Genomic DNA, 17,130 nt, shown 5'->3' on the forward strand with positions numbered 1-17,130 from the left:
AACTGCTCTGCGACGTACTAAAACTCGCGCACAAAGCATCAGGACTGGTTAACCGGTGCGTATTCGGTGCGCTTTCAATTGCGTGTGTCAGATTTCTGCTTCAGTACAGTCAACATGACAAGCTGATGCTCCCGGTCATCATGCTCGCGATGCCCTCCCGTCCCACTGTGTATGTCTCCGAGACATATGTGTCTCCCTCCCCTCTTTCTTAGTACAGCCACGTAGTATTTAGTTGGTATTTTGTTCATCCTTTCACGAGTCTCGAGACGAGATGCACATATGGAATGGCTGAGTGGGGTCACTGAGGCGTATCCTATGGTACCGGAGGAAGTCGAGTCTCGAGTCGTGTGGAATGGCAGCCCGCACGTCTGCGCCTGTTATGTTGAGGGTTGAGGGATTGTCTCGTCGGGCTCTTTTATCCCGGGTCTTTTGGACTTATCTGCTATGTACTTCAGTAGCAGAGAATGTGATCACAAATTCAAACCTGTTGAGCACCTTTCAGTGGGCATGCAATGTCGGTACGCTCAAGAACAGGGGCATACCTCGCTGGTGCCACACGAATCCTGCCGAGGAATGCCGAGAAAGTCTGCCGTTTATGGCTTTGTTTGGTTCAGGCACACACGATTTTTCTACGCGCGACATTCCGGTTTCTTATGCAAAACCCTGTAGGACCCAACATCGTGGGTACCGAGAAGGAAGAACTCTCCAGAAGTATCCCCATCAGGACCGAGGAGTTCAGGGCACTTCTGCAAGATGAAAAGGCAAAATCGAATCCATTCGCAGATCGTCACAACCATCGGGAAACGAGTCCTTCAAGTGACGAAGGGCAAGGTAGTGTTATCTTCAAGGCGGTACGACCAAATCTGTGACTACGAGCCAGGGGCAGCAGATCAAAAGGGATAGACGTACCTCGGACGACGGTGCACAAACGCCACCAAAGGCTGTACTGACGGATTTAGACTGACGTTAGAGGCCAAGAAAGTCGATATGCGTGCTCTAACAGCTGGCCCACTCTTCGAAACATGGTAATGATTAATTTCTATACAGAGATGGAAAAGGAACCCCAGCCGCTCGGTATACGAGGTCACGTCAGCAAAATCTAGGGCGTGGAGTATGAAGGCTGATCTTCCTCGTGCTATAATATCAGAGTCAGCATCCTGACACACACGCCGCAATGGAATCGAAAAGAAAAATAGAACAAACTCCTCGCTCCACTGGCCCAAACCCAGCCCCCTCAACAACGAACTGCCATCACGACCTTCCCAACACCCTCATAGCCACGCCCAACACCCACCCGGCCACACCACCACCTCCCGACGTCGAATCCTTGTTCAATTTCTCTGGATTGACGGGCGCATTGGGATCCAGCGGGCCTCCAACCTGCTCAAAGAGGCGCATGCGGGACTTGACCACGGCGGCTTGAACCCTCGGGTAGAACATGGGGTTCGTCCAAAGGAAGGTGCGTTTATAACGCACGGAGACGTTCTCATAATCGGCTGTGGAGGTGGCGGCGCAGATGTTCAATACGGGACAGCGTACATAGGGGTGCAAAGGCAAAGATAAGTAGCATTTTGGAATGAGGCTTACTGGATAGGGCTGAGCGGAGGTCAAGCCAGACTTTGGGGACGTCAGTCATGATGGCGTCGACGATATCCCACCGCACGACCTGGACAGTGGTGACGGTGAGTCACTCAGCGCGACTGGTCAGGGTGGTGATACGATACATACTTCCATCATATGCTCGGGCTCGTTGACTGTCCAGGTTAGCACGGATTTGCCCGCTGCTCTGCATTCCTCGCGGAACCTGGTTAATGAGTTCAGTCCTGGGATATTGAACTGCAGTCCTCGAACGACTCACTTCTCCCCATCCGATGTGGCAAGCACCATAAAGTTGATTGAGAAGCTCTGACAATCCTCCCAAAACCATTTCCTGGCCAAGTCGACACTGAATCCGATGTGGCTCCTATGACACCACGGCAGATACTTCTTCGCTGGGCCCAGAAATCTCGGGTGCCACAATCCCAAGACGATCCTCGGCGCGAGTTTGGTCTCCCATTCGGGGTAAGCGGCAATGATGGTTTGCATGAGGGGGAAGAGGCGTTCGGGATCGTTGAAGACCTTGACGTCGACGTTGAATTTGACGTGATGGTTCTCGGGTTTCATCAGGAGGGAGACGACTTCAGGGAAGGTGGGGATGGATTGAGCGGGCTGTTTCGTGGTGCGGACGTGTTCCATGCCGTCGGGGCCGAACCACTTCCTCTCCTTCACCTTGCCTGGAGATCCGTGTGGCCAATGTTCGTCTCAGACATCGAGTAGATAATGAAGAAGTCTGGCTGAGATCGACGCACCGGTAGAGTTGGTGGTGCGCTCCAAATCTATATAAGGAGTAGTGAGTAGCTTTCTACTAGACCGGGGGCGCAGACACAACATACCGGGGTCATGAAACATGATAATGACATCGTCGAGGGAGATGTGGACGTCTGGATGCGGGATTAGGATGAGAAAGAAGAACTACAACTACACCGACCACTCTCGATGCCCTCCGAGCCGTCGCGGATGGCTGCTTCAAAACTCGCGAGTGTATTCTCCGGGAATGCCGCGGATGCCTGATGCGTCACACGTCCATAAGCGCCGGGAAAGATAGGGGCAGACAGGCAAAGTAGACAAGGACGTACCCCGCGGTGACCCCAGCATTCTATTCGTGCACGAGATATACGAATCAGTATATTGGATGTGATGGCACAGGGCCAATAAGACATACCTGGAAGTTTGCGTGTAAGGATGGGACCACTGCCCGCCAGCTGTTTCTTCGAGCGCATTTGCATGGAACCGTCGTGGTCAAACCCGAAGTCCCCTAGCTTGAAGAGTCTGCCGTAGAAGTATGAAAGGGAGGATCCTAGCAAGGGAACGAGCTGGGTTTCAATGCGGTCTAACATATGTGCAGGCTTCGCTGATAGACGGTTCTGCTGGTTTACTGCACTAGAAGATATGTAGTACTGCTGTCAATACAAAGTCAATGTGAAACTGTGAGTTTAGGTTCCAATTGGCTTGACGTTCTGGTAATAACCAACCTGAGCGGTAACTCACCGACCTACTGAACTTTCGGAGGTGAAGACAAGAGGCTGAGAAACGTCTATTGACAAGTAGAGGGGCACGGGTGAAAGCAAGGGGCATCCATTGTTGACGAACGTGCACTACAAACATGATTCATGCCGGCCGTTGTTGTCGGTGTACGTATGATATATTTGTCGGCAACTTTCACGCAGCGGTCCTATTTTTGTGCCCTTCGCTGCCCTTCGCTGCCCTTCGCCTTCGTGACCAACACGTCACGTCGGTGACGATCAGTGACCGCTCGCGTTCGTGACATGAACGTGCCGCGGTCGCGTCATTGGAAGTGGGTCGCGTTCGGCGAGCAGGCATCTACAATCAGATGGATCATGCTACGAGCACCGCAGGCTCTCGAGATTCCAAGCTATGGGAAGGTATTACAAGGCCACCAAAGATTCTACTTGCGCTGCCGCCGCTGCCGTCGGGTCTCACGCTGCTTTCTGCGTTGTCTGTATCGTTCTGCCAGATCATCATACTCTGCATAGAAGTAAGTTTGCGAGCCCAGTGTATTATGTCGCGGGTGTAATGAGCTCACCATTTCTATTTTTCTGATAATGTGATTTTAATGACCGAAGGGTACGTCCTGGCAACTGTATGATGTAAAGCCAATGGTCAGTACAACCGCCGAAAAACTATTAGGTCCTAACAGCACGTACCTTCTTCCTCAGAGCCCTCCATCGGTCATGCTTATTCTTCCTGATCCATGAGTCGTGCGTAAACTTCGACATCCTCTTCGCTATACATCGGTGCTCGGCCCCCGTGAATGTTCGTCCAGGTTTGACGTCAATTGGACCTTCATCCTCCGATGACTCCAGATCAGATCCCTCGTTCTTCATCATCCAGTCGAAGATGTTCTTGCGTTTGCGGCTCGTTTGCTGGATCTCTTCGAACTCGCTGTCTTCGCTATCACCAGGATCCTCGAAATCTTCGTCTTCTTCGTCGTCATCATATTCTTGTGTGCTCTCCTCCGCAGTCGCATCCTCATCATGCTGATGAGCCTGCTGCTCTCGTTTCCACGCTTGTTGGAAAAGAGCGTCGACTTCCTCACAATTATCTACATGGCTCTTCCACGACGCAAAACTATGATGCGGCACCTACCCGATTGTCATCACCGAAGGCAAAACGTATATAGGTAAGAACCTTTATTCCCCCTATGGTCGTCTGCATTGTGGACGCACCTTTGGAGCCATTCTCTGACATATCACATACCGCGTCTGAGAGGGATTACGATGTAACTCCCACGCATAGTATGCGATCATATAGACGTCATCTGCCTCTGTATATGGGAGAGGCCTACGATTGCGCCCCGTCGCAACAGGCGGCACTGGCTCTTCAAGTTTCGGAGAACGAACCGCGGTGGGAGGATCGGGATGCCTGTTTGAAGGTCGACGCTCTGCCTTTACTGGAGCCTGATTATCTCGATGTCAGAATGGTTTGTAATTCGTAGAAGAAGTACTGACAGATGTAGATGCTTGCGGAGTTTGTGGATTGACAGACGCGGTATCGGAGGGCGAGATGGGTGCTTTCATCTTTGTAAACTGAGGTCCGACGGCTGGTCCGGCGTATTTCGATACCTCAGCATCGATGGGTGCGTGATGAAGGAGAAGATAGTCGAGCCATTCATCCGACGTGTGGCCATTCGTCTGCGAACATCACATTCAGTACGGACAAGTCGTGGAATCAGAGGTTCGAATAAAGTGATTGAACTAACCATGTGGAGCCGTTGGATAGCCTGTCTGTCTGACAGACCGCTGTTTCGACCTACGATGAGCGCGTTGACGAGGGCATCCTCGTCATTTTTCGGCGGGCGACTGGGCTGCGATTCGGGCTGTGTGGTAGCTTGCAAGACGGCTGCCGATGCCGATGGAGGGTTGTTGAATAAACCAGAGTTCTGATAGTGCATGGTGTTGCCGAGCGAGGGATTCGTCGCGTACATAGCCTGCGTGTACATGAGGGGATTCACTTGTGTCGTGAAGGCACCACCGTTATGCTGCAGCTGAGGGGTATGAGAGAAGCCGTTCGGGTTCATCGGTGTCTGTGGCCCGAAAGTATATGTTCGTGGATCGATATAGCCACCATAATGAGAGGATACAGATGGAGAGTGATGACTGTTCGCGTTCGAATATTCCGTAGACGGGTTGACAGAGGCCCCGTACTGCATATTTGGATTGCTCGGTCAGTGCCACTTTGCCGCAACGCAAAGCCTAGTGATTGAGATTGATGTTAAAAATGCGAAATAACGGGCCGCTATGATTTTGGAAACGCACGAATGCTCGAAGGGGAGAAGACTACCGAGGAGAGATGATGGAAAAAAGAAAGAGACAAATGTGGCGATAAGTGACACTCCCGCCGGCATCCGCATTCGTGCGGCGATCAAAATTTCGTGTATTGCAAACGCCGTCGGAGGCACGCCACATGATACATTCCGACTCGAGCAGCAAGTAGGCGCATGAGATGCTGCCTGTTTGAAGCCAACTACAGCGATGATAGTCCGCCTCGATAGGACTCAGACAAGAAAACATCACAATCTGGCAGAAAAAAAATTGTCGCGGCCTTTCGTCGTCGGGAGACTGCAATTCCGTCACAAAGCAAAGGGAGTAGCGGCGCGAACATTTATCGATGGACGACAGAGTTTCATGGCCTGAGAGACAGGAAATTCAAAATTTCCCGCCCTGCGTCAGCGTCCACAATATCCTGGTTCTTCCTACGTAGCTGATATCTTGAGGAGCGGCTGGGACAAGGTCGTCGAATCCAGTGGATTGGTGGCAGCGAAGAGGAGCCTGAGAGCTCGACTGATCGCTTCTGCGAGCGCTCTGGCAGCGCGGACCTGTACGGACCACCGGTAATTTGACGCCGAACTACTTTTTCGGCGCATGCCACATCCGTATATAGTTGGCAACGGCACGATAGATATCAAGCTCACTGCATACATTTTGTGGATTCATACGCGGGCCCAACGCAGTCTGACACAGGGTAGAGTAAAGTCAACCGCAAACTTGAACGCGAGAAGGAACGCAAAGGCTTTGGAAGGAGAACAGAAATCTAGAGGCATGCAGCTGGAACTTAGCTGGCCTGCCAAGCGTAACGTCAGCGGGGAACTGGAATCGAACGGTGGCATTGCTGAAGAACCTTGCGTATATGACAGCCGTAGTCAAAGATAGTAATACAAAGAGACAGCACCAAAGTAAAGTCAAAAACAAAACAAGCCGTCATATTCCGATACCATGATGAAGGCGATCGGAAGGCGAGGCCCATTCTTGGGGAGCGTAGCGAAGCGGGACTTCTGAATGTAAACATATTCACTGCTGCCAGTTGGCGGCAAGTCTGCATTCCCGACGCTTCCTGTATTCCTCCGCCTTCGCATCCAACACTAAGAAACGAACAGAGGACCTCATAAGCATCTAACTCACGAAATCGCAAGGAGAAAATTCCTCACACTCGGAGTTCTTCATGTAGTACTTTCGAACCGCATGCATCTCACGGTGTGGAAGCTACAGCCAGCAAACATGAGCCAATGATTGTCAGTGAAGAAAAGATAAAATGTGCAAGAACAAAATATTTGATTGGTACCTTTGTCTTCATAATGGACCATCTTTCCTCCATGGACATTCCTTCCCACTCGCCCTTGCTGTGTTGCCCAATCCATTCCCAGATGGTTCGACGTTCGCGTGAGGTATACGGCTGGCCCGCCTGACCAATACCTTCTCCTTCCTCATCGGTCGATTCCAAGTCTGTCAGAGGCGCGCCTTCGCCCTCTGATTCGCTTTCCTCGCCTTCATTGTTGTCCTTGTTGGTTCCGTCACGACCGCTAGCGATCCTCGCGGCCTGGGAGAGCATCCTCGTTATCTCCAAAAATTTCGACGCACGTTTCGACCAGCCCGCAGAGTTATGATAAGGAGCCTGAAGGAAAACAAAGGCCACAACCACAATGTTCAATGAGCAAGGATGTACCCCACGTCGAGAACAGAGGAAAACATCGGATTGAAGTAACCTACCTTCGACGCTATCTTCGCGCAGATTTCAGTCTTCGACTGCGAAGGATCCTGCTTTAATTGCCACGCGAAGCAGTTGGTCAGGTATTTGTCGTCTGCTTTCGTGTACAAGGGTGGTGTAGACGTCGTCGGGCCATGGACGGGCGCGATAGGCTCCTTCTTTGGGGCCATCCAAAGATCGTCGATGCCATTGCTCTTGTTTTTGGACGAGCCTGCGTTGCGTAAGCTGCGTGAGGGGTGCAAGTTGACTGTGGTCATGTGAAGATTCTTCTTCTGTAAAGTTAACACATATCGACACTAAGGGTCAGGCTACAGGGGAAGGGGCGAGGTTGCTGAGGGAAGCTTACCTTCTCAACCTTTGGAACAGGGCCAGCACGATCTCCTTCAATGAGTTTTCTGACCTCCTCGTCGATATACGCCTTTCGGTCGATGTATAGGTCTTTCCAATGGCCCTCCCGGTTTTTGGGAGTTCCCTGGTTGAAGATAATTAGCAGTTATAGATTGAACAGACTCCGAGTGACTGCGAAATATCTAGGAGGGTGGAGACGTACGAGACTTCGAATGGACTGCAGCAGCGTAAGCCCCCTGATCTTCCCGACGAATAGTCTGTCGATGAGTATCGACTCGTCGGTAGAGTTATCCTCCATCTGAGGCCCCTGCATGGTCATGGCCGCTGGAATAGCTTGTTGCGAGTAGGCTCCGGATGTGAAGGCTTGGTTCACGAGCATCACGCCCATTTGTAACGCGGCAGGGTTCACAAGGAGTGGTGCTCCGAACCCGGCAGCGAAAGGATTGAAGTTGGCGTTGGGGTTATGCATATGTAGGTTGCGCCCGTTCCTACCTATGACGGCGTTGTGGGTTTCGTCGTGCTCGGGGTCACGGTCCATAGTGATAATTTGCGGTAACCAGAGAGAAGTGGATATTTTCGAGGGCCGAGGACGCTTAGAAGTACCTATGGCAGATAAACTTGAAGGCGGTTTTATACTCGCGCGTTCGACGCGGACGGTGATGCAACGCGTTGGAGGGAGGCTTGATTAGCCTCGTTTTCCTCGCAATTCAATGGTGCCGCCATTTGTGGATCTAGGAATACCTTCGGTCGATCATTCTCCAATAAAGTTTGGGTATAAGTCACGGAAAGCACTCACCGTTAAGATTTTCTCCCCGTCACCGAGGATCATTTCTCCCGAAGGGAGGCGATGTGAAGTGTAACTCAATCTGACACCCAAGTACGACTGTAACTGGACGAGCCTTCGACAATTTTCGCGATTGAATGACTCCACCATCCTTTCCTTCAGCGACAGGCTACGCCGTTCTTGGAGCTGTTCGCCCACACATCAGATGGACCATAACGATACCGACATTCCTCAATGCTTAGATTCCAAGATCGGCCTATGGGCATACACGCTCTGTATCGAGGCGAGATCCAACTCAAGCTTTTGATGAGACAACTTCACGAGCTCTCCGCGTACCACAGGACAGAATTGGCCTAGCGGCCTTCGATATAAGTTAGTTTGCGCCGACCCTGTCATTCCAGGCGCGCATACCAATAAGCCCCTATTTATGTTGTTGTATCGGCCGAATGCGATGCAGCCACATAAAGTGTTGCGGACTGCATAGATTCCATCAGAATAATTGAGTGTGCGACCAGCTGGTCGGCGAAACAGGACATCACAGGCGGCAGGTCATCGCTGCGAGCGTAAGTTTCCTATGAGAACCTCCGACGCTTCGCCCCACAGGAAAAGCATCAAGTGAGCGTCATGAGTGAGGGATGGGTTTGAATAAGAGCGAGCGAGACGCGAGACGGATGTATCCAGCAGACAGACAGCATCTGTATGAGACCCACCATGCGGTATGATCGCCTAGGAGAGGACGAGATAATATTATCCAAGATTGTAAGATAGACCTGCCAGTGATCGGCAGACGGGAACACGCATGTACCTATATATCTCTGAAACCTGTCAGAATGTGGTATGAGTACCTTTCGAGCTCGGATGTAGTAATTGAGGCGGCTTGAAATGACCCACAAAAAAGATGTCACACTATCTATCTTTAACTCTCGCTCTCCGTCTTCACCCCATTAACGCCCTCATCGCCCACAGTAGCCCCATCTCCCATCGCCACCAGCTCATCAACCACCTCCACCTTCTTCGCCCTACCGACCCCCGCTGACATCCCAACATCCTCGAGATCTTCCATCTTCGCCTCCGCATGCATATCCACATCCAGATTCTCCAGGTCCTCTTCCTTCTTCACATCCTCTGGCTTCGCCTTACCCTTCTTGACAACCTTTGATTGGACCTTCTTCTTGACAAGCTTTTCCGCTCGAGCACTTGGACATAGACCGAGTCCGGAGGGGCTGAGTGTGCATTCGGTGCAGCGAGGGGCTACCGGGGTGCAGATTACCTGCGCGTATAATGGTCGTCGTTGATGTTGTCAGTTTGTTGGGTTCTACGAGAAGGCGGAGAAGGACAGTGGAGGACACGTGGGGGAGTAAACGGTAGTATATACCTGTCCAAATCCAACGAGAAGATGATTGATCTCGCCGTGCAACTCTTTCGGCAGCCAGGATTGGAGGTTCAGACTGTTGCGACCACAATTCGAGCAGTGTGGCACCCAGGGTGATGTGGCGTAAAGCGAGTTTGAGAATCACCAAATAGATGAGAAATGCAGTCACATTAGGACGACAATGGCCATAGCCCCAGTCAGATGAAGAAAGGGGGAGGGAGGAAGAGAGAATAAACGTACCGAGTTTGTTCAGGCGTCTTCGTAGGCGGTCTATGCCACCCCAGCCAATTCGTGATCCGATGAACGTGCACGTCCACGCCGATACCATGATTTCTATCAACATGTCAAGAGCACCGGAAACAAAAAGCGTCAGCCCTCTGTTCATGTCCATAGACATTGTGGGGGTAGGAAATTACGCACAGCTTCCACGCAGACTGCAAACACAAGAACGCCATCTTCGGACCCACGCCCGGTAGTGAACACAATTCGTCGACCGTCTTGGGTACGTCAGAGTCGAAAGAATCACGCAGGCGTTGGGCGCTTTGTTTGATGTACCTACAATCGTACAACGTTCGTTGAACGGCAAACTGAGCATAAGTACGGCAGGATAGTAAAAATAAAGAGCACGGAGTGCCGACAAGCGTAAACAGGATGGTGGTATCAGTGGGACGAAGAAGAGATAGGATGGAAGAATGGGGCAAGAGGAGGGAAGGAGGGTGGAAGGAAGGAAAGCACTGAACTGAGTCTTACGTCTCCAGAAGCCGACTTTATTGATAGCTTCGGAGACGATGGCGTCGTCTGCTGCGAGGACGGCTTCGAGACTGAGGGTACCGCCGACAACTTGTCTCAGTTTGTTGACTGCTGCATCAGTCACTTCGTCTTTTGTTTGGGAGGATAACATGAGCGAAATGAGGGTCGCGAAGCGTTGGTTCTGTCGCGCGAGTTCAGTCGAACTCCAGAGAAAGGGCCGATGAACGAACCAAGGACCCGAAAACGTACCTTTGGCTCAGTCTCCTTGTACTGTGCACGGTCACATCCCATCGTATCCACTGGAGCAGTGATTTTCGACCTCATCTCCTTGATAGCATCATAGGTCTCCCTCCACCGTTCCGGTGCAGGATGAGGAATATCGAGTGATTGAGCAATGGACTTGGTTTTACGAGGGGAAGCAGAAGGTTTCCGTCGACCTTTCGCCTTAGGAGATGCTTTGAGTGTCGGAAGAGTCTCATCTGAGTCGGACTCTTCTTTCTTCACTTCAGTTTTACGAGGACTCCGACGAATAGTCAACGGGCCGTCAGGAATAACGGTTTCTGTGACTTCGGTCAGAACTGCGTCCTCGTCGCGTTCTTCGAGAGTTGTATGGACGCGTTTAACGCGTTTTGAGCGACGTGGGCCATCCTCCGAGACCTCAACAGCATCAAGAACAGGTGCTCGAGTTGCAATCGCGCCAGATGTTTCAGAATTAGACGTAGAAGGCGATAGCGTAGACGTCGAGGCAGCAGAATTGTCCAGACTGAACAGTGTCACAGAAGGGTCGAAAGAACTCTTGCTCGATGTAAGAGCTGCCTTTGAAGCATTTCGCTTCATCGTTGTTGCTGAGATATTTGACGGCGACTTTGTTGACCGAAGCAGATGAAGAGAAGTGGCCCGAGTAACCGCGGTACTTTGCATGACACGTATCGCGCCACAAGCTACGACTTCCGCCGTTGACCAAATACGCTTTGAACTTTCCCCCACACGGACGGTTCTTCCCAGGACAATCGCCATCGCCATCGTCGACAACGACCGACTTGAAAATGCCCGGATAAACCATTCTTGTTATGGCGATAATGGCCTCGTCTTTCTTGACCCGAGGCGCTGACGAATTGTTGGAGATTTTTTGGCGGCCTGACTGATCGCTTTTGACACATCTCACGCACTGCTATCGTTCCTTGTTTGCGCTACAGGGCTCGATGCTCTGTCTCGTCTTAGGTGGATCGTCGTGAGCTTTGTAATACTGTAGTAAACATGGTGACGCTTTCCTGTTCACGTATATAAATTCCTGCTTCCTAACCGCCGGTCACACCTATTGCGTTTGCAGCCCGGAATATTTCTACATCTGATCTTCCGACCTGTCCATCCAGTTCCTTCTCCAACCTTCTACATCCGGACAGATTCCGCCACGCAGCTGCCATCAGATATCGACTGACATCTGTATAAAAGGGCCCTCATTCTCCTCTCGCCCATGTCTCTCACTCGCATCCTCCCCCGCATCCGCACCCTCACAGCCGCTCCCGCAGCACCAGCCTTCCGCGCCCTCACCCGCCCGCTTCAATCGCACCGCAACTTCACTACCACACAACCAAAGATGGCCCCTACCTCTTCCGCCGCTTTCCTCGAGGCCGTTGCCAACCGCCGCTCGGTCTACACCATCTCCAACGAGTCCACCGTCTCTGACGAGAAGCTCAAGGAGATCCTCACCACCACCCTCGAGGAGACCCCCTCCACCTTCGGCTCCTTCACCACCCGTCTAGTCTTGCTCGTCAAGAAGGACCACGAGAAGCTTTGGGACATCACTGCTGAGGTCTTGAAGGCCATCGTCCCCGCTGAGGGCTGGGAGGCCACCAAGACCAAGATTGACAGCTTCAAGGCTGGTTACGGAACCGTACGTTCACTTTAATCCCATTCCATTCAGATGCTCATGATCGTGCTTCTGTTGTGTCCTGAATAGGTCCTCTTCTACGAAGACCCTGAGAACACCAAGGCTCTCCAGAGCAAGTTCGCCATCTACGCCGACCGATTCCCGGAATGGTCCGCACACACCTCCGCCATGCACCAATACATCGTCTGGACTGCTCTCGAGGCTGAGGGTCTTGGTACGTGTCTCCCTCTCCCCCATTGCCTATCCTTCATGCTTCTCTCAACTACCCCTCGTCCACCTCCGCCCCATGATTTCTCATACTCGCTGCAACCTCCCCGTTCTCCTGCTCATACATTCTCTCCCTTTGTGTAATACAGGTGCCAGCCTCCAGCACTACAACCCCCTCATCGACGCCAAGGTCTCCGCCGAGTGGGGCATCCCCCTCGAATGGTCCCTCATCGCCATGTTGCCCTTCGGAAAGCCGACCGCGCCCGCTGGCCCCAAGCCTACCGGCATGAAGAAGCCCATCGAGGAGCGCCTCAAGGTCTTCGGTGCTTAAGCGCACTGTGACCTTCCGCTTGTCTCGCGGCTTGGAGGTTCTGCTTTCGTCGCGTGTGCAGTTTGTATATAGGGAGAGGCGTGGACGGATTATGATGTGAAGTAAATGTTGCCGGGTATGCTTTTAGTACTTACTTAGAAGTCTTCATTACGGCGTGTATAGATATTTCTTTTGGGATGAGCGATTGAGTGTGCTTTGGTTCGATCTTCCGTCTTGAGCTCATGTGCGCGAAGCTCGAGGTTGCCCTGTTCAAGACCTGCTCAGATCAGGATCGAAGCCGATCTGAAGTGGTGCGGTACGGGCCATAGTCTGTCTGTCATAGGGGTGTGTTAGGTGGTTGTTCGGGATACGACAGACTCCGACGAACGGTCGCTTGAGGTTCAACGACATTGACAGCCACTGTCTTGGAGTCTGAATTCTGCGAACTTATTGGCGAAAACTTGTTATTGTGATGTTCAACAAAGCAAGAGGGTACGATGAGCATTCTAGATGGCATAGTTGTTACACCGAGGGCAGAGATAGAATATTGGCTGCTCTTCGATGGCCTCTTCCAAAAACACCTGCACGATCTCCTCGACTTTGTCCGGCCAGCGGTTAGCATCAGCTTCCATGATGAAGTCGTGATAGTCTATGAGGTCCAACTCCTCCTCGGCGAAAATCACCTTCTCCCTCGCCAATATGATGACTTTTTCCAAGCTTTCCGGAGCGGCAGGCTCTGCTGGGTGCCTGGCAATAGGCAGCCCCACAATGGCTTCGATGCTGGGATGTTCGGCATCAACTTTGGCCCAATCGACGAGGAGATAGTCTTGGTTGTTGTTCCTCAGCCACTTCCGCGTTTCGTCAGCGTATAGGTCGAGTTCCTCGCAACAGCCATCGTGGAACCATCGAGCACACATCGAGCACCAACGGACTTCATCTACATTGGGAGTGTAGATGTTGTCCTTACTACAGCCGTCCTTGCAGATCTTGATCCACTGCCAGATAGACATGGAATCATCGTTAACATTCTGGAGCGAACTCGAATACCAACTAGCGACAGTCGTTATGGCCTCACTCACCTTAATCTCTGAGGTTTCAGCCTTCATCTTGTTTCGCCAATATTGACTATCGTCGAGCATCCAGAGCATATTTGCCTCGTTGTCATTGAACCTTTTCATGAAGCACTCGTCCATAAGATTTTGGTATGATTAGCGGACTCGACTGATAGACTGTGGCCAAGACTTGTCATACACTCGATGATATCCACCGAATACGTCGCTTTTACATCCGTTAGAATGTACTCGTGTGGCCCAAGGGCAGACAGGTGTCTTGGTGTCCATTCCAGACAGCGTCAACCTCCGATATAAGTCTAGTGAAAGAAATACCATATGATGCTTACTGTGCGTCACGAACATCCTGCGAAACTTGTTCCCTTAGGCCTTTGCCAAATGCAAACCATCGGATGCGGCACAACGGCCCTGATACATGCTTCGCGGTAGCTTACAGTCATTACAGAGCTCATCAACTTGAATGGTCAATATTCTCACTAGACGTACGGGTATAGCCTCGTAGATCTCTTCGACCCGTCCTACCTTGTAAATGTCCCCGGTCTCGGTTCCTTTTTTCCTGAACTGTTTGATGGTGTTCACACCCGGCGGCCAGAAATTTTCATTCGGTATCGCATATATGCTACGGTCTTCGTAAGTTGTAGAGTCAGGCGGAAGAGGTATTGATAGATGTCCATGATGGAACCCACCTGGTCCCAACATATATGGTGAGTTTACTTCGCCCTCGTCGGACTAAAGGAGGTGTCAGCGATCATCCAGTTCAATATCAGTGTTCAGTCCAAACAAACTTGTTATCTCTTGGCAGGTTTTCCGACCACGATAGCGATGTTCGGGGATAGGGGAGTGACCGTTCCACAGAGTCGTTGCAGACATGTGGTCAAAACGGACAAAAATTCAATAGAATTGATGTGTGAGAGTGACCCAAAAACGATCCTGTCAAAGCGAATATGGGCTGCAGCCCGTAGAGCGTCAGTCCAAGAGGCGAGATGCAGCCCCAGTTCGGAGGACAATGAATAGCGGCCTTTGCCGCGGGATCGCCCACCTCCGTGTCCAATCAATGTCAACCGAAGTTCGTGCCGCCACATTCAAGTTAACGATCACCGCGACGATGCAGGCGGTTCCTGTTCCTCAGCTGCCAATCTCTAAGAACGAAGAGGTAGTTCTAGTCAACGCACTAATAACAGGTCGCCTGCAAGGCTTATCGGATCGACAAGTGATACAGAGTAGTCTCCACATGGTAAGCAACTTGAATGATCTGCCAGAGTCATGATTTCTAGTCCTACACAGGCTTCATATTCGTAAAGTTGTTCTGACGTTGGTATACGGCTCTCGTTCTCAGACAAACAATCGGCCTGCTGAGCAATGGGCTACCCATTTCCACCAGAACCATGCCCGTCTCGATGCAGAGGTCTCTCAATGGAGCAAAAATTTGCCGAACGGTGATTCACCTTGTAATCTCCCTTTCTTTGGCAGAAATATCTGACTAAGACGGCGTCCGTCTATTTCTCTCTCTGTTTCTCAGGTCCTGCTCGGTCAACAAAAGCACGACGTTCTTCTACGCCATATAGTCGTACTATGCCACCACCACCCTTAAGTCGGCGCACTCGTACTCCAACGCCAATTTTTCGCCCAATTTCCACTCGGTCTCTTGATCGTCAGACCGAGCCTGAAGCTTCACCTGCACCTAGCACCATTCTAGAGGAGTCAGCGCCTTCACGTTCTCGAGCCAAGGAAATATACACAGATCAAGACAGCCAATACATGCTTGAGTGTTTTGCGCTGGAATTACAGCGTAATCCCCGCAGGACTCTCAACCAAATATGTGAAAGGTTAGCTGTGGATGTGAGTCTAACTCAACCTCCTCTCACACCGGGTCGCTTGTTTGTGATGGATGATTGTTTATACTATTCTTCTGCGTCAACTGTGAGAGTGCCTTTACTGATGGTCATCCATGGCTCCATACCGGTTGAATAGTTCAGGTATCATTCTCTAAAGTATTGGCAGCACTGGGCTGCTGAATCCATAAAGGTCAATCAGCTCCTCGAGAGAGAACGAAAGAAGGCCTTGCAGCATCGTGGAGATCTGGAGCCGGATGACAGTGTTAGGGGCGGCTCTGAGGACGAGGAAGACAACAGTGAATGAATAGGATATAGCAAGACACTAGGAAGCTGTTCTTGTTGATTGGTACACGTTTTTGTCTCAATGCGGAAGCTCAAGGTGGTGAGATGTGCTTGGTGAACAGTACTATGATGGTGTCCGGACGTCCCGAAAAAGTGTGTGATACTCCGAGTTCGTTCTCGCCGAGTTGGCTCGGCGGAGCAGAGAACGAGCCATTTATCCCAATTTTTTTTTCTTCTGTTGAAATGTCACTGAGAGATGTCCTACATAAAGATGTAGGGAGCTTGGCGGTCCGAGATGACGGTACAAAAGGAGCGGTGGGCTGTGGCGGTTTAGTGGCGGTTTGTCAAAAGTCGAAGGTGGCGAGAACGACCGCATTTTGCCGATGTGGCGTGCACCGGACACGGCGGCGGAGGCTACTTTCCGGACACCCCAAACAGGAAACGGAACGGAATACTAAAAATAATGGCATAGGGTTGGGTTTCGAGATGCATGTATATAATATTGAGCCTGCCCTGAATGTCAACCGATTCTTTGTGTTCGGGTTTGTGACCGGTATTGGGTGAAGGAGCTCAGATTAATAAAACATAGTGCCTGGTAGAGAATAAAAGCAGCTTATGCCGAACAGGATACTGTAGTCATTCCGGAACTTTGCGTTCCGAAGCCGGTATAGGATCCACAGAAGGGTTTGTTTGGCAAGGCCGGAATTCAATACGGCACTTTATGACCAGCAGGCGCGGTAATTTTCGTCGAGTCAATGCCAAAGATGAAATCAAGCCAATGAAATACTTTTTGTTCAGCAAGATGTTCAGAAGAAAGTAGACCTTTTGTCTGGTGTATGCGGAACTCAATACCGATTGTTTCATTACCGCATTTGATTGAGTGCACGCGATGCAAAAAGAATAGAGCAGACAAAAAGATTAAAACAGGATCCGCTGTACATAAAGATCAGGATCCACTAAACTAATCGCCCGCTCATTGTTGGCTCTGGCGATGAGCGGGCATTCAGTTTAGTGTACACTGATCTTTATATACAGCAGCCGCTACACAAAGGATTCCGTTGAGGCTGTAACTTTTGCTTTGTGTATCCAAAACCAGATGCGGATAATGATCAAACAGAAATGGATTCAGTATCCCCCGAATAAAAGGTTCCCTTTCTCCCTCTTTCATTACAATGCATAA

General features: G+C 51.0%; 6 protein-coding genes across 6 annotated transcripts; 2 read left to right on the plus strand and 4 right to left on the minus strand.

Moving 5' to 3' along the window:
• Positions 1 to 1,251: 1,251 nt before the first annotated feature.
• Positions 1,252 to 2,759, minus strand: STEHIDRAFT_52701 (PLC-like phosphodiesterase; the record flags this gene model as incomplete). The annotated part of the gene is made up of 8 exons (XM_007301441.1): positions 1,252 to 1,496; positions 1,588 to 1,666; positions 1,729 to 1,804; positions 1,859 to 2,273; positions 2,349 to 2,375; positions 2,433 to 2,480; positions 2,528 to 2,606; positions 2,676 to 2,759. 8 exons carry the CDS (start codon positions 2,757 to 2,759, stop codon positions 1,252 to 1,254), a joined length of 1,053 nt encoding a protein of 350 aa, XP_007301503.1.
• A 3,648-nt stretch (positions 2,760 to 6,407) lies between these two features.
• STEHIDRAFT_154743 (uncharacterized protein) lies at positions 6,408 to 7,987 on the minus strand (the record flags this gene model as incomplete). Its single annotated transcript, XM_007301904.1, has 6 exons — positions 6,408 to 6,478; positions 6,545 to 6,599; positions 6,679 to 7,008; positions 7,104 to 7,373; positions 7,448 to 7,573; positions 7,652 to 7,987. The coding sequence occupies 6 exons, from the start codon at positions 7,985 to 7,987 to the stop codon at positions 6,408 to 6,410; spliced, it is 1,188 nt and encodes a 395-aa protein (XP_007301966.1).
• Positions 7,988 to 9,149: 1,162 nt separating this feature from the next.
• Positions 9,150 to 11,192, minus strand: STEHIDRAFT_52642 (DNA glycosylase; the record flags this gene model as incomplete). Its single annotated transcript, XM_007301438.1, has 6 exons — positions 9,150 to 9,503; positions 9,609 to 9,681; positions 9,846 to 9,938; positions 10,026 to 10,160; positions 10,346 to 10,536; positions 10,605 to 11,192. 6 exons carry the CDS (start codon positions 11,190 to 11,192, stop codon positions 9,150 to 9,152), a joined length of 1,434 nt encoding a protein of 477 aa, XP_007301500.1.
• Positions 11,193 to 11,952: 760 nt separating this feature from the next.
• STEHIDRAFT_52834 (Nitroreductase) lies at positions 11,953 to 12,784 on the plus strand (the record flags this gene model as incomplete). Its single annotated transcript, XM_007301455.1, has 3 exons — positions 11,953 to 12,249; positions 12,316 to 12,460; positions 12,603 to 12,784. 3 exons carry the CDS (start codon positions 11,953 to 11,955, stop codon positions 12,782 to 12,784), a joined length of 624 nt encoding a protein of 207 aa, XP_007301517.1.
• Positions 12,785 to 13,269: 485 nt separating this feature from the next.
• STEHIDRAFT_109337 (uncharacterized protein) lies at positions 13,270 to 13,956 on the minus strand (the record flags this gene model as incomplete). Its single annotated transcript, XM_007301905.1, has 2 exons — positions 13,270 to 13,758; positions 13,843 to 13,956. The coding sequence occupies 2 exons, from the start codon at positions 13,954 to 13,956 to the stop codon at positions 13,270 to 13,272; spliced, it is 603 nt and encodes a 200-aa protein (XP_007301967.1).
• A 543-nt stretch (positions 13,957 to 14,499) lies between these two features.
• Positions 14,500 to 15,972, plus strand: STEHIDRAFT_138149 (uncharacterized protein; the record flags this gene model as incomplete). Its single annotated transcript, XM_007301906.1, has 5 exons — positions 14,500 to 14,537; positions 14,773 to 15,067; positions 15,170 to 15,269; positions 15,353 to 15,672; positions 15,835 to 15,972. The coding sequence occupies 5 exons, from the start codon at positions 14,500 to 14,502 to the stop codon at positions 15,970 to 15,972; spliced, it is 891 nt and encodes a 296-aa protein (XP_007301968.1).
• Between the last annotated feature and the right edge of the window lie 1,158 nt (positions 15,973 to 17,130).

Source organism: Stereum hirsutum, assembly GCF_000264905.1.
Source record: "Stereum hirsutum FP-91666 SS1 unplaced genomic scaffold STEHIscaffold_4, whole genome shotgun sequence".
Lineage (NCBI taxonomy): Eukaryota > Fungi > Basidiomycota > Agaricomycetes > Russulales > Stereaceae > Stereum > Stereum hirsutum.